This window comes from Budorcas taxicolor, chromosome 25 (genome assembly GCF_023091745.1).
Source record: "Budorcas taxicolor isolate Tak-1 chromosome 25, Takin1.1, whole genome shotgun sequence".
Lineage (NCBI taxonomy): Eukaryota > Metazoa > Chordata > Mammalia > Artiodactyla > Bovidae > Budorcas > Budorcas taxicolor.
This window is the reverse complement of record NC_068934.1, coordinates 27,461,785-27,482,385: the sequence shown is the minus strand read 5'-3', so window position 1 is coordinate 27,482,385 and position 20,601 is coordinate 27,461,785. Positions and strand designations below refer to the sequence as shown.

At 39.4% G+C, this 20,601-nt stretch overlaps 1 protein-coding gene across 1 annotated transcript; it reads right to left on the bottom strand.

The window, feature by feature from the left end:
• Positions 1 to 11,544: 11,544 nt before the first annotated feature.
• LOC128068877 (putative olfactory receptor 8G3) lies at positions 11,545 to 12,519 on the bottom strand. The gene has a single exon (XM_052662127.1). It carries the CDS (start codon positions 12,478 to 12,480, stop codon positions 11,545 to 11,547), a length of 936 nt encoding a protein of 311 aa, XP_052518087.1. The 5' UTR covers positions 12,481 to 12,519.
• Positions 12,520 to 20,601: the final 8,082 nt, after the last annotated feature.

Below are 20,601 nucleotides of genomic sequence, written 5' to 3'. Positions count from 1 at the left end.
CTCAACATTCAGAAAACTAAGATTATGGCATCTGGTCCCATCACTTCATGGGAAATAGATGGGGAACCAGTGAAAGCAGTGTCAGACTTTATTTTTGGGGGCTCCAAAATCACTGCAGATGCTGATTGCAGCCATGAAATTAAAAGACACTTACTCCTTGGAAGGAAAGTTATGACCAACCTAGATAGCATATTAAAAGGCAGAGATATTCCTTTGACAACAAAGGTCCATCTAGCCAAGGCTATATTTTTTCCAGTGGTCATGTATGGATGTGAGAACTGGACTGTGAAGAAAGCTGAGCACCAAAGTATTAACTGTGGTGTTGGAGAAGACTCTTGAGAGTCCCTTGAACTGCAAGGAGATTCAACCAGTCCATCCTAAAGGAGACCAGTCTTGGGTGTTCATTGGAAGGACTGATGCTAAAGCTGAAACTCCAGTACTTTGGCCATCTCATGAGAAGAGTTGACTTATTGGAAAAGACCCTGATGCTGGGAGGGATTAGGGGCAGGATAAGGGGATGACAGAGAATGAGATGGCTGGATGGCATCACTGACTCGATACACATGAGTCTGGGTGAACTCCGGAAGTTGGTGATGGACAGGGAGGCCTGGCGTGCTGAGATTCATGGGGTCACAAAGAGTTGGACACGACTGAGTGACTGAACTGAAGGACAAAATAATTTTAAAATTTGCATACCACTGTAAATTTTGCATTTGGAAAAGTTTAGAAGAAATAACTTAGTTCTCATTTTCAGTTAACAACGCAAGCTCTGTATATTTCTTCATATTAGTCACTTAGTCATGTCCAGCTCTTTGTGACCCCATGGACTATAGCCTGCCAGGCTCCTCTGTGCATGAGATTCTCTAGGCAAGAATACTGGATTGGGTTGCCATGCCCTACTCCAGGGATCTTCCCTACCCAAGGATCAAACGTGCATCTCCTGCATTGCAGGCAGATTCTTTACTGTCTGAGCCATGAAATGTCTGTTTGGACCTCACTGAAAAAAGAAGAGGGAATCAAGGTAGAGTGTTTACATGTGTAACACATGTAAAAGTGAAAGAGGAAAGTGAAAAAGTTGCCTTAAAACTCAACATTCAGAAAACTAAGATTATGGCATCTGGTCCCATCACTTCATGGGATTAGATGGGGAACCAGTGAAAACAGTGTCAGACTTTATTTTTTGGGGCTCCAAAAAAATAGTGTTTGCTTTTTTGTGTTATGCACTAAAGAAATTATGAGAGAAAGGATAATTCTATTGAAGTTGTACTACTGAGAGTTAAACAGGCAAGCTGAGAGTTTCTCCTGTGTCTGTGTAACAGGAGAGCTTCTCCCTGATCACTCAGATTATAACGAGTTCGATCCCTGGATTGGGAAGATTCCCTGGAGAAGGAAACGGCAACCCATTTCAATATTCTTGTCTGGAGAATTCCATGGACAGATGAGCCTGGCAGGTTACAGTCCATCGGGTTGAAGGGTTGGACATGACTGAGTGACTAACACTTTTTTCCTCCCCTCCCCTCCACCCAAATCAGTGTGAAAGCATGGGCTGTCTGGGTAGTTACAAAAACCAGAAAGAAAATTTACTAATTTTATTAACTCCGTCCCCCACTCTTTTACACAACCTCCCTATAAACAAACACAGAGATAGACATACACAGGTGGCCTTCAAATCTTCTGCTTTGTGAAATCAAAACATCTTCTGCAGGGCATGCAAGTATTTTCATATACTTTATATATTAATTTATGTTAAATTTCATGATAAGGTTATAAAACATTGACCAGTGCTCTCCTGAACATTAACTTCATCCACATATGAAGACTGAGAAGAAAGAAAGGCCCAAGTATGTGAAATAATCTTTGGACAGAATGTGTCACATAGAAGAAACCAGAAGAGGAAAGTGAACACATATAAAGTTAACCAGACCAGTCCAGGGAAGAGAGTCTCCTCTTTCCCAACCCAATTAAGAATTTCCACCAGTCTGTGGAGAGAGAAAAATCAGTGCACAATCCTAGTGCCTAGACTTGAAGTCTGTTATATATCACTATGCTTAAGTTAATGGTAAACAGGGGATACTTCTCTTTCCATATTATATAAGGCTTTTTATTATTTTTAATTAGAGAACTCTTTGTGACCCCATGGACTGCAGCACGCCAGGCCTTCCTGTCCTTCACCATCTCCCAGAGCTTGCTCAGACATGTGTCCATTGAATATTTAAAATTTTATGTGAATCTATAGTTACCAGATGTTAAATTCTCAGAAGCAGAAAAAGGAGCAATATGAGCAAGATGTTTCCAAGATAAAACTGACAAGAAATGGCAATTATGTATAACTTGTATGACGAAAGACCATGAACTGCATGAAAGTGATACAACTTACAGAATTTAGGGCTGTTCTGTGTAGTTAATACATAAATTTGTTGCAGCTTAGTGGCAAAGTCCCGGAGAAGGCAATGGCACCCCACTCCAGTACTCTTGCCTGGAAAATCCCATGGACAGAGGAGCCTGGTGGGCTTCAGTCCATGGGGTCACGAAGAGTCAGACACGACTGAGCAACTTCACTTTCACTTTTCACTTTCATGCATTGGAGAAGGAAAGGGCAACCCACTCCAGTGTTCTTGCCTGGAGAATCCCAGGGATGGGGGAGCCTGGTGGGGTGCCGTCTATGGGGTCGCACAGAGTCGGACACGACTGAAGCAAATCAGCAGCAGCAGTGGCAAAGTCCTGTCAGACTCTTTGCAACTCCATGAACTATAGCCTGCCAGGGTCCTCTGTCCATGAGATTTCCGAGGCAAGAATATTGGAGTGGGTTGTCATTTCCTCCTCCAGAGAATGTTCTCCTCCCAAGAAGTGAAGCCGAGTCTTCCGCATCAGCAGCTGAATTCTTTACTGCTGAGCCACCAGGGAAACTCGTCTTTATTATATAAGCAGTATAGCATTAATGGTATAGAGATAAAAATGTGTTGGTCTGCTTCCATAAAAATTGTTGGTATTGAACATGATCATTTGAATCTTGTTGATGAATCTTATCATAAGTTTCTGCAGTAACTTTCCATTTGGTCTTTTTGTTTGATCAACACAGGTTTGAAATATTTTTATTATTTTCATTATATCAAATGAAATGAAAGTGAAAATAGCATTGGAGAGATCTAGCCGAAAGTAATACAATCTCACAGGAAAGGTAGAAGCTTAATGTGTAGAAGAAAATTGCTGAGAAGGCCTTACACATACCCACAATTACCTGGAGGCAATATACTACTTTGAGTAAAATCACAGTTCCTGAAGCCAGACATTCTAGCCTCTGTCTTTATTATGTTTGGGACTGTGTGCATTTCCTCCAAGTAAACTGAGCTTCAATTGACTCATCTTTCAAACGGAAACAATACTAGGGCTTGCCTTGAGAGAATAGCATAAATATTAAAGACAGTTACCTAATATAAAGTGCTGGGCACAGTGTTTGATTTTTTTATACTATCTCAATAATAACATGTTATTATTCTATGATCGCCATCATAATTGTCCTTGTCATTGTCTGTATTTTTTGTACCACACTGGAGCTTCTTGAATTCTCAAAGTCTTTGACTTTATTTTTTTTTTTTATTTTTATTTTTTTTAAATTTTAAAATCTTTAATTCTTACATGTGTTCCCAAACATGAACCCCCCTTCCACCTCCCTCCCCATAACATCTCTGTGGGTCATCCCCATGCACCAGCCCCAAGCATGCTGTATCCTGCGTCAGACATAGACTAGCGATTCAATTCTTACATGATAGTATACATGATAGAATGCCATTCTCCCATATCATCCCACCCTCTCCCTCTCCCTCAGAGTCCAAAAGTCCGTTATAGACAGCTGCGTCTTTTTTCCTGTCTTGCATACAGGGTCGTCATTGCCATCTTTCTAAATTCCATATATATGTGTTAGTATACTGTATTGGTGTTTTTCTTTCTGGCTTACTTCACTCTGTATAATCGGCTCCAGTTTCGTCCATCTCATCAGAACTGATTCAAATGAATTCTTTTTAACGGCTGAGTAATACTCCATTGTGTATATGTACCACAGCTTTCTTATCCATTCATCTGCTGATGGACATCTAGGTTGTTTCCATGTCCTGGCTATTATAATCAGTGCTGCGATGAACATTGGGGTACATGTGTCTCTTTCAATTCTGGTTTCCTCGGTGTGTATGCCCAGCAGTGGGATTGCTGGGTCATAAGGGAGTTCTATTTGCAATTTTTTAAGGAATCTCCACACTGTTCTCCATAGTGGCTGTACTAGTTTGCATTCCCACCAACAGTGTAGGAGGGTTCCCTTTTCTCCACACCCTCTCCAGCATGTATTGCTTGCAGATTTTTGGATCGCAGCCATTCTGACTGGTGTGAAGTGGTACCTCATTGTGGTTTTGATTTGCATTTCTCTGATAATGAGTGATGTTGAGCATCTTTTCATGTGTTTGTTAGCCATCCGTATGTCTTCTTCGGAGAAATGTCTATTTAGTTCTTTGGCCCATTTTTTGATTGGGTCATTTATTTTTCTGGAATTGAGCTGCATAAGTTGCTTGTATATTTTTGAGATTAGTTGTTTGTCAGTTGCTTCATTTGCTATTATTTTCTCCCATTCAGAAGGCTGTCTTTTCACCTTGCTGATATTTTCCTTTGTTGTGCAGAAGCTTTTAATTTTAATTAGATCCCATTATTTTTGCTTTTATTTCCAGAATTCTGGGAGGTGGATCATAGAGGGTCCTGCTGTGATTTATGTCTGAGAGTGTTTTGCCTATGTTCTCCTCTAGGAGTTTTATAGTTTCTGGTCTTACATTTAGATCTTTAATCCATTTTGAGTTTATTTTTGTGTGCGGTGTTAGAAAGTGATCTAGTTTCATTCTTTTACAAGTGGTTGACCAGTTTTCCCAGCACCACTTGTTAAAGAGATTGTCTTTACTCCATTGTATATTCTTGCCTCCTTTGTCAAAGATAAGGTGTCCATATGTGTGTGGATTTATCTCTGGGCTTTCTATTTTGTTCCATTGATCTATATGTCTGTCTTTGTGCCAGTACCATACTGTTTTGATGACTGTGGCTTTGTAGTAGAGCCTGAAGTCAGGCAAGTTGATTCCTCCAGTTCCATTCTTCTTTCTCAAGATTGCTTTGGCAATTCGAGGTTTTTTGTATTTCCATACAAATCTTGAAATTATTTGTTCTAGTTCTGTGAAAAATATGGCTGGTAGCTTGATAGGGATTGCATTGAATTTGTAAATTGCTTTGGGTAGTATACTCATTTTCACTATATTGATTCTTCCGATCCATGAACATGGTATATTTCTCCATCTATTAGTGTCCTCTTTGATTTCTTTCATCAGTGTTTTATAGTTTTCTGTATATAGGTCTTTAGTTTCTTTGGGTAGATATATTCCTAAGTATTTTATTCTTTTCGTTGCAATGGTGAATGGAATTGTTTCCTTAATTGCTTTTTCTACTTTCTCATTATTGGTGTATAGGAATGCAAGGGATTTCTGTGTGTTGATTTTATATCCTGCAACTTTACTATATTCATTGATGAGCTCTAGTAATTTTCTGGTGGAGTCTTTAGGGTTTTCTATGTAGAGGATCATGTCATCTGCAAACAGTGAGAGTTTTACTTCTTCTTTTCCAATTTGGATTCCTTTTATTTCTTTTTCTGCTCTGATTGCTGTGGCCAAAACTTCCAGAACTATGTTGAATAGTAGCAGTGAAAGTGGACACCCTTGTCTTGTTCCTGACTTTAGGGGAAATGCTTTCAATTTTTCACCATTGAGGATAATGTTTGCCGTGGGTTTGTCATATATAGCTTTTATTATGTTGAGGTATGTTCCTTCTATTCCTGCTTTCTGGAGAGTTTTTATCATAAATGGATGTTGAATTTTGTCAAAGGCCTTCTCTGCATCTATTGAGATAATCATATGGTTTTTATTTTTCAATTTGTTAATGTGGTGAATTACATTGATTGATTTGCAGATATTGAAGAATCCTTGCATCCCTGGGATAAAGCCCACTTGGTCATGGTGTATGATCTTTTTAATGTGTTGTTGGATTCTGATTGCTAGAATTTTGTTGAGGATTTTTGCATCTATGTTCATCAGTGATATTGGCCTGTAGTTTTCTTTTTTTGTGACATCTTTGTCAGGTTTTGGTATTAGAGTGATGGTGGCCTCATAGAATGAGTTTGGAAGTTTACCTTCCTCTGTAATTTTCTGGAAGAGTTTGAGTAGGATAGGTGTTAGCTCTTCTCGAAATTTTTGGTAGAATTCAGCTGTGAAGCTGTCTGGACCTGGGCTTTTGTTTGCTGGAAGATTTCTGATTACAGTTTCAATTTCCGTGCTTGTGATGGGTCTGTTAAGATTTTCTATTTCTTCCTGGTTCAGTTTTGGAAAATTGTACTTTTCTAAGAATTTGTCCATTTCTTCCACGTTGTCCATTTTATTGGCATACAACTGCTGATAGTAGTCTCTTATGATACTTTGTATTTCTGTGTTGTCTGTTGTGATCTCTCCATTTTCATTTCTAATTTTATTGATTTGATTTTTCTCTCTTTGCTTCTTGATGAGTCTGGCTAATGGTTTGTCAATTTTATTTATCCTTTCAAAGAACCAGCTTTTGGCTTTGTTGATTTTTGCTATGGTCTCTTTTGTTTCTTTTGCATTTATTTCTGCCCTAATTTTTAAGATTTCTTTCCTTCTACTAACTCTGGGGTTCTCCAATTCTTCCTTTTCTAGTTGCTTTAGTTGTAGAGTTAGGTTATTTATTTGACTTTTTTCTTGTTTCTTGAGGTATGCCTGTATTGCTATGAACTTTCCTCTTAGCACTGCTTTTATAGTGTCCCACAGGTTTTGGGTTGTTGTGTTTTCATTTTCATTAGTTTCTATGCATATTTTGATTTCTTTTTTGATTTCTTCTGTGATTTGTTGGTTATTCAGAAGTGTGTTGTTCAACCTCCATATGTTGGAATTTTTAGTAGTTTTTCTCCTGTAATTGAGATCTAATCTTAATGCATTATGGTCAGAAAAGATGCTTGGAATGATTTCGATTTTTTTGAATTTATCAAGTTTAGATTTATGGCCCAGGATGTGATCTATCCTGGAGAAGGTTCCATGAGCACTTGAGAAAAAGGTGAAATTCATTGTTTTGGGGTGAAATGTCCTATAGATATCAATTAGGTCTAATTGATCAAATGTATCATTTAAAGTTTGCATTTCTTTGTTAATTTTCTGTTTAGTTGATCTGTCCATAGGTGTGAGTGGGGTATTAAAGTCTCCCACTATTATTGTGTTATTGTTGATTTCCCCTTTCATACTTGTTAGCATTTGTCTTACATATTGCGGTGCTCCTATGTTGGGTGCATATATATTTATAATTGTTATATCTTCTTCTTGGATTGATCCTTTGATCATTATGTAGTGGCCTTCTTTGTCTCTTTTCACAGCCTTTGTTTTAAAGTCTATTTTATCGGATATGAGTATTGCCACTCCTGCTTTCTTTTGGTCTCTATTTGCGTGGTATATCTTTTTCCAGCCCTTCACTTTCAGTCTGTATGTGTCCCTTGTTTTGAAGTGGGTCTCTTGTAAGCAGCATATAGAGGGGTCTTGTTTTTGTATCCATTCGGCCAGTCTTTGCCTTTTGGTTGGGGCATTCAACCCATTTACATTTAAGGTAATTATTGATAAGTATGATCCCGTTATCATTTACTTTATTGTTTTGGGTTCGGGTTTATACACCCTTTTCATGTTTCCTGTCTAGAGAATATCCTTTAGAATTTGTTGGAGAGCTGGTTTGGTGGTGCTGAATTCTCTCAGCTTTTGCTTCTCTGTAAAGCTTTTGATTTCTCCTTCGTATTTGAATGAGATCCTTGCTGGGTACAGTAATCTGGGATGTAGGTTATTGTCTTTCATCACTTTAAGTATGTCTTGCCATTCCCTCCTGGCCTGAAGAGTTTCTATTGAAAGATCAGCTGTTATCCTTATGGGAATCCCCTTGTGTGTTATTTGTTGTTTTTCCCTTGCTGCTTTTAATATTTGTTCTTTGTGTTTGATCTTTGTTAATTTGATTAATATGTGTCTTGGGGTGTTTCGCCTTGGGTTTATCCTATTTGGAACTCTCTGTGTTTCTTGGACTTGGGTGATTATTTCCTTCCCCATTTTAGGGAAGTTTTCAACTATTATCTCCTCAAGGATTTTCTCATGATCTTTCTTTCTGTCTTCTTCTTCTGGGACTCCTATAATTCGAATGTTGGAGCATTTCATATCGTCCTGGAGGTCTCTGAGATTGTCCTCATTTCTTTTAATTCGTTTTTCTTGTTTCCTCTCTGATTCATTTATTTCTACCATTCTATCTTCTATTTCACTAATCCTATCTTCTGCCTCCGTTATTCTACTATTTGTTGCCTCCAGAGTGTTTCTGATCTCATTTATTGCGTTATTCATTATATTTTGACTCTTTTTTATTTCTTCTAGGTCCTTGTTAAACCTTTCTTGCATCTTCTCAATCCTTGTCTCTAGGCTATTTATCTGTGATTCCATTTTGATTTCAAGATTTTGGATCATTTTCACTATCAATATTCGGAATTCCTTCTCAGGTAGATTCCCTACTTCTTCCTCTTTTGTTTGGTTTGGTGGGCAACTCTCCTGTTCCTTTACCTGCTGAGTATTCCTCTGTCTCTTCATCTTGGTTATATTGCTGGGTTTGGGGTGGCCTTTTTATATTCTGGTAGTTTGTGGAGTTTTCTTTATTATGGAGCTTCCTCACTGTGGGTGGGGTTCTATCAGTGGCTTGTCAAGGTTTCCTGGTTAGGGAGGCTTGTGTTGGAGTTCTGGTGGGTGGAGCTGGGTTTCTTCTCTCTGGAGTGCAGTGGAGTGACCAGTAATGGGTTATGAGACATCAAGGGTTTTGGAATAATTTTGAGCTGCCTGTATATTGAAGCTCAGGGGAGTGTTCCTGTGTTGCTGGAGAATTTGAGTGGTATGTCTTGTTTTGGAACTTGTTGGCCCTTGGGTGGAGCTTGGTTTCGGTGTAGGTATGAAGGCATTTGATGAGCTCCTATTGCTTAATGTTCCCTGAATTCAAGAGTTCTCTAATGTTTTCAGGCTTTGGATTTAAGCCTCCTGCTTCTGGTTTTCAGTTTTATTTTTACAGTAGCCTCTAGACTTCTCCATCTATACAGCACCGATGATAAAACATCTAGGTTAAAGATGAAAAGTTTCTCCACATTGAGGGACACTCAGAGAGGTTCACTGAGTTACAAGGAGAAGAGAAGATGGAGGGGGTAGTTAGAGGTAACTGGAATTAGATGTGGTGAGATCAAAAGAGGAGAGAGCAAGCTAGCCAGTAGTCACTTCCTTATGTGTGTTCTATAGTCTGGACCGCTCAGAGGTATTTACGGAGTTATACGGGGAAGAGGAGAGGAAGGAAGTAGACAGAGGTGACCAGGAGGATAAGAGAGAGGAATGAGAAGGAGAGAGACAAATCCTGCCAGTAACCAGTTCCTTAGGTGTTCTCCACTGTCTGGAACACACAGAGATTCACAGAGTTGGATAGAGAAGAGATGGGGGAGAAAAGAGACAGAGGCCACCTGGTGGAGAAAAAGGAGAGTCCAAAGGAGGAGAGAGTGGTCAAGCCAGTAATCTCGCTCTCAGGTAAACTTGGGTAGTGAAGTTTGGGTTTTTAAATGTACAAAATTGACAACAGAAACCTAAGAGCAAAGATTAAAAATCTAGAGTAGAGGTTGGATTTTAAAAAATACAATATTAAAGAAAAGAAGCAGAAGGAAAAAGGAAGAAAGAAAAAAAACACACAAGAATTATTTAAAAAACAAACAAACAAAAAAACAAAACAAACCAAAAAAAAAAAAACAAAAAACCACCAACCATCCAAAGGCTATATATGGTGTTTGCCTTAAAAAAAAAAAAAAAAAAAAAAAAAGTCTTTTTTTTTTTTTAAATAGTAATAGTAGGTTATAGAAATAAAAATTAGAGGATAAATAGAAGACTTAACAATTAAAAAAATAGTTAGAAAAAAAAGAAGAAAAAAAAAAAAGGAATGATTTTAAAATTATTAAAAATATATCTGGCCGTTCTCTGATGTTTTGGGCCGTGTGGGATCACTTCCAAGGTGGTTCCCTCTGTTTAACTTCTTCTGTTTGCTGGTTTTTTAGGCTCACTAGTTCAGTCGCGCTGTGGGGAGGGGGGATGCTGCAAACAAATAGCACTGTCGTGTGCACAGTGTCTCAGCCCCGCCTGACTTGTCCCTTCTTGCGGCGTACAAACCGCTCCGGCTCTACGATGCTCAGCCGGGAACCGTCTGGGGCCGGCCCTAGGCTGCGTGCACTTCCCCGGTCCAAGCCGCTCAGGCCGCCCTCAGAGGCACAGATTCGGCTGGGACTGCGCTTTGTGCCCTTCCCAGGTCCGAGTAGCTCAGGAGTTTGGCGAGCGCGATCGCCGCGGCGTGTCACCTTCTCTGCCGCTGCTGCTCAGCTTTCTGGGTGGACCGCTGGTGTCCCCCGTGAGGCAGATTGTGAGTGTCCAGCACCCCCAGAAGTCTTAGCAAAGAGGCCTGCTTGCAGTTAGGTAAGTAAAGTCTCTCCGGGTCTGCAATTGCCCCTTTCCAGTCCTTACGGCTCTGGCTGCCTGTCCCCGGTGGGGGATGGTCTGCAGCCAGCTTTTTCCGTTCCGTCCTTTGTTCTGTGCTCGGTCCTGGCAGTGTCTTATGTTCGAGCTTTTCAGGCGGTAGCTATCCCACAGTCTGGTTTGCTAGCCCAAGTTAGATCGTTCTGGTTGCGTGTGGGGCATTCCTGCCCGATTCTTACAAAGCACTGCAGCCTGCGCCTCCCGCGCGTCCCTGCCCTGCCCCCACTTCCCAATGGCGGATGCAGGCGTCTGTGCTGCTTTTCCGCTGGGGGAGTTACTGTTGGGCTTGTAATCTCTTGGTCTTAATTATTTCTTTATTTTTCCTTCCTGTTATGTTGCCCTCTGTGTTTCCAAGATTCGCCACTGACTCAGCAGGGAGAGTGTTTCCTGGTGTTTGGAAACCTCTCTTCTTAAAATTCCCTTCCCGGGACGGGCTTCCCTTCCCGGGACGGAGCTCCCTCCCCACCTCCTTTGTCTCCTTTTTCGTCTTTTATATTTTTTCCTACCTGTTTTTGAAGACAATGGTCTGCTTTTCTGGATGCCTGATGACCTCTGCCAGCCTACAGAAGTTGTTTTGTGGAGTTTGCTCAGCGTTGAAATGTTCTTTTGAGGAATTTGTGAGGGAGAAAGTGGTCTTCCCGTCCTATTCCTCCGCCATCTTTCTCCAGTCCCCAAAGTCTTTGACTTTAATCTTGATATTTCTCCATATATAGTCAATATAACACGAACTCAAAGGAATTAGCCTGCAGAAAATTTGGGGAAATTATTGTATGGGGAAATTACATTGAATTTCCAAAAATTTGAACAGTAAAACTAAAACATTGTGTATCCAAAGCCTTCAGCACTTGCAGAAGCAAACTTTTACTTCCAATATGAGACCATGACACTGATCTATTCATCTACATTTTCCACTGTACAGGATTTTCCTCAGGGCCAACTTGACAACCTTATTCTGCAAACTGTAGATTAAAGGATTTAGCATGGGCACAATGCAGGTATAAAACACAGAAGACACTTTCCCTTGGTCCATGGGGCTCACAGATGATGGCTGCAGGTACATGAATGCTGCAGATCCATAGAAAACAGCAACAGCCAAGATGTGGGAACTGCAAGTGCTGAAGGCTTTGGACCTGCCCTTCGTGGAGTAGATGTGGAAGATTTTGTAGAGGATAAAGATGTAGGAGGTAAGAATAGTTAAGGCAGGAATCAGGACGTTGAAAGAACTGTGGACTAGAGTCAATAATTTGTTGAAATAGATGCTAGAACAGGATAGCTCCATAAGTGGAAAAACATCACAGAAATAATGGTTAATCACATTGGCTTTGAAGAAATAGAATCTCAACATAAGGCAAATATGGAATGTCGAATGAATGAAGCACAAGATATAACCTGTTGCTGTGAGCTGGAAGCACCTATAATTAGACATGATGGCATTATAGAGCAAGGGGTTACAGATAGCAACAGAGCGTTCATATGCCATTTCAGCCAACATATAACTCTCTGCAATTATAAAAAGAAGAAAGAAATAGAGCTGAGTTATGCATTCAGGGTAGGAGATGATGTTCTTCTCTGTCACAAAGTTCACCAGCATTTTGGGAGCAATGACAGTGGGCTGACAGAGATCAATAAAGGACAAATTGCTGAGGAAATAATACATGGGGGTGTTCAGGAGAGAACAGAGCCCAATCAGTATGATCATGCCCAGGTTCCCCACCACTGTGACCACGTAGATTCCTAAGAAGAAGAGGAAAAGGGGCAGCTGGAGTTGTGGTCGTTCTGTGAGCCCAGCAAGAATGAACTCAGTCACTGAGGAGTGATTTCCAGGGTCCATTATCTTCTCAGCAGGTTCTAAGTTTAAAGAAAAAAGGAAAATGAGGGTGTGTGTGTGTGTGTGTGTGTGTGTGTGTGTGTGTTTGTGGGTGTGAGAGGCAGAGAGTAATTCTGCAGGGATTCGTTATCCCTCATCAAAGGACAAACATAATGAAGGGAATTTTCCAGTATATCCTGCTACTGTAGGACAAACGATCATTCTGGTTGAACTAGAATAGAAATTGTAAACTTTAAGAACTTTATAATTATGATACTTCATAATGTTTAAGAGACACAAGAATTTATGAATTTTTAAAGTCAGCCAAAAGGAATGTTCTAGTATTATTTCTGAGTACTCATCTTTCCTCCAAGTTTCTATGTTTATATATTAATATCATGCATGTCGAAGAGTGTAGATTTTTCCTTTCATTTATAATAAGTAATAGTAATGTATACTTTCTATAATTAATGCAGAGAGGATTCACAAGTCTGTGGAAAGTAGTTATATTAGCTGGGATTGTCTTCTTTAGTAATATCTCAACTGAAAATATCTGAAAAATAGTTTCATTTCACCTGAGATCTGATGCTTTAATGTCTGAGCTTCCTTTTCCCTGGAATTTGACCCAAGAAGGCAGAAATATAACTGCTTGGCAGACATTTTATATCTCAATATACCTTTTACAACAAAGACAAACATCCCTATCATCAGACCCACCCTGAGCTGACAGTCATAAAAGTGGAAGCACAGACTGAATAACCACGTACATAGCAGATATTCTTTAGGACACATCTAATGGGTAGTTGGATTCAATGTACTTCTAATATCTTCATTCTAATGGATCCTGATTATGTTAGACAATAGGGGATCAAATCCTTAGCTCAACCCCATTCTTGCTATGGACTCTTGAGACAATATGTCTACTCTTCAACTCTCTGAAAAAACAGGTATGCTAAAATCCACCTTCTGTGTAAATTCAGATAAATGATTCCTATGAGGTGCTTACCACAGTCCCATACCATTGGTAAGAACTGGATTCTGTCAATGTTATTTTAGTTTTAATCTATTGAGTTGCTTTCCATTATATCTTTTGTCTCAGTGGCATTTTCATTCCTTCTATGATGGCTGGGATTTTTTTATTTTTTTCATTAAGACATTTTCTTGTTTCTCCTTTCTACCTAAATACATTACCATACAGAAATTTGAAATTGTTATTAAATATTAATCTCTTAAATACAATATTTTCCAAGGTTGCCAAATAAAATTTGAATAAATGTCTGTCATTCAATGATTTATTTCACCCAATAACAAAATCTTTTATTTTTATATCCCACCAGGTATCACATGATTTATTGATGACACAAAACAGCATTTGATAGAATTTCTTTTATCACTCATCATATTTCTTTATCTTCTCTCACACATTCCCAGTGTATCTGATGAAATCTATTCAATAGTTAGGGTCCTTAAGTTAAGGGCTTTAATAATGAAAACCCAGTTAATAAGACCATTTTCTATGTGCTGAGGAATACCCTTCTTATGTTTACATTTAGAACATGCTTAATTCTTTATCAATTATTATGAGTTACTTATTGGCTTTTCTTCTGTACTAGACTGTAAACTCAGTGCAATGCTTGGCACAATATCTTACATACAGTTATCAATAAATATGATTTTTAATAAAATTATTGAAAGGATTGTAGTGATAATTTAACATAGACTCCAACACAAGTGAAAGAAGCTCTCTCACACTGCCTGAGCTGAAGTGAGTAAACAAATAAATACTGGCCATACATTTATCCAGTGGGGACAGAGAGATGGTAAGGGAAACTTTGCTCCTCAGGGAGTGTTGATAGTAGAGTGAGGACAGATAGAGACAGAAAAATAGCTACTCGCATCTCTTAATGCACTGTGAGGAAGCTAAAACAGAGATAGAGATCCAACCTTTTAAAGTCCAGGACTGGGATTCAAATACATCCCTCTTGCTCCGAAAACATCTTCTGCTCTATTTAAAAAATGGTTCTGGTGATGCTGGTAGACAGTTCTGAGTACTAACCTTGCTGGACTCCTTGTTGTCGTAGGGTCATAACCTAGAAGAGTCTGTGGTAACAATTTTGAATCACTGGTCCTGACCTCTGTTGAAGTCGATGGTCCTCTGCAATGGTTGGTTGATATAAATGGAGATTTATACTCTGAGTATTGATGCTAAGAATCAGATGAGGAACAAATAATGCTAATGATCTCCAGTTAGGATAAAACCCACAAGTATCAACTCTTGGGAAAAGTTACAATAGCAATTCCCTTTTCTCCCATGGACTCTCAGATGTTTAATAGTGTCATATAGTTGCAATTTATTGTTTTTGTTAGATTATTGGTTGGAAACAAGGATGTGATAGATCTCATTAGAGCTCCAGTGAATTTCATGTGAAGCTATCTAAGAATTCAAAATTTTAGGAAATTTTTAAGACATGCATTAAAGTAACACTCTAAAGTGATTTCACACAAGCAATCAATAAAAAATCAGGAAAAAAATCTTTGTGTGCAATATTTGAACTATTATTTTCTCTTTGACCTATATTAACTGTATTTAGGTGCCATGATGTATTTATAAAACAGTAGTACTTGAAATATTTTAACATGTAACTGGTTATTAGCATAACCCCATGAATAGTTCCTGAAGAAATATCATAAGTTGATGACTTTAACTAACTCTATAAATAAAAGAAATATTGAGGAACAATATATAGATGTCACTTATTATTAAAAAAAGTTTACTAGATATTGTTTGCTTAAAGTACAGAGTAATAAAAAAATCATGTTCTGGTTCAAGGAGGCAATCTAGGAAGATCTGCAACTCTGACTGCAACAATATAGGTCATATTTTCTCCTTATCTTGAAACCAAATTTATTGAACTATAATTTACATGTGGTAAAATTCAACATAGCAAGAATTTCCTCAATGTCAATAGAGGTGAAGTGCTTTTCTGTTCTGGGTATGGGAACCATGGTATTCTAGACTGGAGTTTTCAAGTTTTAGATATCACTGTATCTCCAGATTTGTTATGTTGCCCCATCAGATAACAAATATACATATTATATTTTAACACATGTATGCTACATGTTTGAAACCAAGCATTTTCTTTCAAGGATATTGGGTTGTTGACTTTATTTAATGACTTAAGAAATAAGGTGTTCACAAGTTATATTACCTAACTGGGGTTTGAGACAGAAGCTACTTAAGTTCATGCTTCTAAATTTTTGTATAGAAATAATTTAGGATATCATCAGTTTTATTGCAGATCTTAGAAGAACTCTTTAAACATAAATTTAATTGATTTTGATGGGGAAACAGTGGAAACAGTGTCAGATTTTATTGGGGGGGGGGTTCCAAAATCACTGCAGATGGTGACTACACCCATGAAATTAAAAGATGCTTACTCCTTGGAAGGGAAGTTATGACCAACCTAGATAGCATATTCCAAAGCAGACACATTACTTTGTCAACAAAGGTCCATCTAGTCAGGGCTATGGTTTTTCCAGTAGTCATGTATGGATGTGAGAGTTGGACTGTGAAGAAAGCTGAGCACCAAAGAATTGATGCTTTTGAACTGTGGTGTTGGAGAAGACTCTTGAGAGTCCCTTGGCCTACAGGGAGATCCAACCAGTCCATTCTAAAGGAGATCAATCCTGGGTGTTCACTGGAAGGACTGGTGCTAAAGCTGAAACTCCAAAACTTTGTCCACCTCATGCGAACAGTTGACTCATTGGAAAAGACTCTGATGCTGGGAGGGATTGGGGACAGGAGGAAAAGGGGACGACAGAGGATGAGATGGCTGGATGGCATCACCGACTCGATGGACATGAGTTTGCGTGAACTCCAGGAGTTGGTGATGGACAGGGAGGCCTGGCGTGCTGCGATTCATGGGGTCGCAAAGAGTCAGACAAGACTGAGCAACTGAACTGAACTGAACTGAAAAAAGCATTAAGGGGTTCTTAACTCAGATTTTAAGCTCTGGTAAGGATTTTGAAGTAAGAGAACCAAACATCCAACAATGTAATAAAAAAAGACTAGATCTAAAATAGCATGCTTATGTTATGTCTGGTCACAAAAACTTTCTCTCAAGGATTTTCGTCACGGCAACATCGACATCGGTATCCCTGAGGCTGGAGAACAGGGGATTCAGTATGGGCAGAGCAATAGGATGAAACACAGAGGACACATCCCCTTAGTCCATGGAGCTCACAGATGATGGATGCAGATTCATGAATGTTAGAGATCCATGGAAAATAGTAACAGCTGAGATGTGCGAGCTGCATGTGTTGAAGGTTTTGGACCTGTCGTCTGTGGACCAAATGTGGATGATGCTGGAAATTAGGAAAATGAAGGAGCTGAGGATGGTCAGGATGGGGACAGGGATGTTCAGTTCAGTTCAGTCACTCCATCGTGTCTGACTCTTTGCGACCCCATGAATTGCAGCACACCAGGCCTCCCTGTCCATCACCAGCTCCCGGAGTACACTCAGACTCACGTCCATAGAGTCAGTGATGCCATCCAGCCATCTCATCCTTGGTCGTCCCCTTCTCCTCCTGCCCCCAATCCCTCCCAACATCAGAGTTTTTTCCAATGAGTCAACTCTTCACATGAGGTGGCCAAAGTATTGGAGTTTCAGCTTTAGCATCATTCCTTCCAAAGAACACCCAGGACTGATCTCCTTCAGAATGGACTGGTTGGATCTCCTTGCAGTCCAAGAGATTCTCAAGAGTCTTCTCCAACACCACAATTCAAAAGCATCAATTCTTCGGCACTCAGCTTTCTTCACAGTCCAACTTTCACATCCACACATGACTACTGGAAAAACCATAGCCTTGACTAGATGGACCTTAGTCAGCAAAGTAATGTCTCTGCTTTTGAGTATGCTATCTAGGTTGGTCATAACTTTTCTTCCAAGGAGTATGCATCTTTTAATTTCATGGCTGCAGTCACCATCTGAAGTGATTTTAGAGCCCCCAAAATTAGTCTGACACTGTTTCCACTGTATCCCCATCTATTTCCCATGAAGTGATGGGACCGGATGCCATGATCTTCATTTTCTGAACGTTGAGCTTTAATCCAACTTTTTCACTCTCCTCTTTCACTTTCATCAAGAGGCTTTTTAGTTCCTCTTCACTTTCTGCCATAAGGGTGGTGTCATCTGCATATCTGAGGTTATTGATATTTCTCCCAGCAATCTTGATTCCAGCTAGTCCTTCCTCCAGCCCAGTGTTCCTCATGATGTACTCTGCATATAAGTTAAATAAGCAGCTTTGCTGGAGCAGCCATGAAAAGATATCCCACATCCAAGGTAAGAGAAATCCAAGGAAGACGGTAGGTGGTAAGAGAAGGTATCAGAGGGTAGACAGACTGAAACCACAATCAGAGACAACTAGCCAATCTGATCGGATGGACCACAGCCTTGTCTAACTCAGTGAAACTAAGCCATGCCATGTGGGGCCACCCAAGATGGACAGGTCATGATGGACAGGTCTGACAGAATGTTGTCCACTGGAGAAGGGAATGGCAAACCACTTCAGTATTCTTGCCTTGAGAACCCCGTGAATAGTATGAAAAGGCAAAAAAAAAGACAGGACACTGAAAGAAAAACTCCGCAGGTCGGTAGGTGCCCGATATCGTACTGGGGATCAGTGGAGAAATAACTCCAGAAAGAATGAAGGGATGGAGCCAAACCAAAAATAACACCCAGTTGTGGATGGGACTGGTGACAAAAGCAAGGTCTGATGCTATAAAAGCACTGTTGCATAGGAACCTGGACTATTAGGTCCATGGATCAAGGCAAATTATAAATGGTCAAACAGGAGATGGAAAGAGTGAACATTGACATTCTAGGAATCAGCGAACTAAAATGGACTGGAATGGGTGAATTTAACTCAGATAACCATTAACTCAGATGCCCCATTACTGTGGGCAGGAATCCCTTAAAAGAAATGGAGTAGCCATCATAGTCAACAAAAGAGTCTGAAATGCAGTATTTGGATGCAATCTCAAAAATGACAGAATGATCTCTGTTCCTTTCCAAGGCAAACCGTTCAACATCACAGTAATCCAAGTCTATGCCCCAACAAGTAATGCTGAAGAAGCTGAACTTGAACTGTTCTATGAAGACCTACAAGACCTTTTAGAACAAACACCCCCAAAAGATGTCCTTTTCATTATAGGGGACTGGAATGCAAAAGTAGAAAGTCAAGAAACACCTGGAATAACAGGCAAATTTGGCCTTGGAGTACAGAATGAAGCAGGGCAAAAGCTAATAGAGTTCTGCCAAGAGAACGCACTGGTCATAGCAAACACCCTCTTCCAACAACACAAAAGATTCTATACATGGACATTACCAGATGGTAAACACTGAAATCAGATTTATTTATTAGCTCCAGTAATTTTCTGGTGGTGTCCTGAGGGTTTTCTATGTAGAGGATCATATCACATGCAAACAGTGAGTTTTACTTCTTATCCAATCTGGATTTCATTTATTCCTCTTTCTTCTCTGATTGCTGTGGCTAAAATTTCCAAAACTATGTTGAATAGTAGTGGTTAGAATGGACACCCTTGTCTTGTTCCTGTCTTTAGGGGAAATGCTTTCAATTTTTCACCAGTGAGGATAATATTTGCTGTGGGTTTATCATATATGGCTTTTTATTACGTTGAGGTATGTTCCCTCTCTGCCTTCTTTCTGGAGGGTTTTTGCCATAAATGGATATCGAATTTTGTCAGAGACTTTCTCTGCATCTATTGAGGTAATCATATGGTTTTTATCTTTCAATTTGTTAATGTGGTGTGTCACACTGATAGATTTGCAAATATTGAAGAATCTTTGCAACCCTGGGATAAAGCCCACTTGGTCAAGATGTATGATCTTTTTAATATTTTGTTGGATTCTGTTTGCTAGAATTTTGCGTCTATGTTCAGCAGTGATATTGGCCTATAGTTTTCATTTTTGTATGTCATCTTTGTCTGGTTTTGGTACTAGGGTGATGGTGGCCTCATAGAATGAGTTTGACAGTTTACACTCCTCTGCAATTTTCTGGAAGAGTTTGAGTAGAATAGGTGTTAGCTCTTCTTTAAACTTTTGGTAGAATTCACCTGTGAAGCCATCTGGTCCTGGGCTTTTGTTTGTTGGAAGATTTTTGTTACAGTTTCGATTCCAGTGCTTGTGATGGATCTGTTAAGATTTTCTATTTCTTCCTGGTTCAGTTTTGGAAGGTTATACTTTTCTAAGAATTTGTCCATTTCTTCCAAGTTGTCTATTTTATTGGCATATAGTTGCTGATAGTAGTCTGTTATGATCCTTTGTATTTCTGTGTTATCTGTCGTGATTTCTCCATTTTCATTCCTAATTCTTGATGAATCTGGCTAATGGCTTCTCTATTTTATTTATCCTCTCCAAAAACTAGCCTTCTAATATAAATTTATTTATTTTAATTGGAGGCTAATTACTTTACAATATTGTATTGGTTTTGCCATACATCGACAGGAACTCACCACGGGTGTACACGTGTTCCCCATCCTAAACCCCCCTACCTCTTCCCTCCCCATACCATCCTTCTGCATCATCCAAGTGCACCAGCCCCAAGTATCCTGTATCATGCATCGAACCTGGCCTGGCGATTTGTTTCACATATGATATTATACAAGTTTCAGTGCCATTCTCCCAAATCATCCCACCCTTGCCCTCTCCCACAGAGTCCAAAAGACTGTTTTATACATTTGTGTCTCTTTTGCTGTCTCACATACAGGGTTTCATTACCATCTTTCTAAATTCCATATATATGCGTTAGTATACTGTATTGGTGTTTTTCTTTCTGGCTTGCTTCACTCTGTATAACAGGCTCCAGTTTCATCCACCTCATTAGAACTGATTCAAATGTATTCTTTTTAATGGCTGAGTAATACTCCATTGTGTATATGTACCACAGCTTTGTTATCCATTCATCTGCTGATGGACATCTAGGTTGCTTTCATGTCCTGGCTATTATAAACAGTGCTGTGATGAACATTGGGGTACACGTGCCTCTTTCAATTCTGGTTTCCTTGGTGTATATGCCCAGCAGTTGGATTGCTGGGTCATAAGGCAGTTCTATTTCCAGCTTTTT

Coding starts and splice junctions, on each gene's coding strand:
- LOC128068877 (XM_052662127.1), bottom strand. CDS start 12,480: ATGGACCCTGGAAATCACTCCTCAGTGACTGAGTTCATTCTTGCTGGG.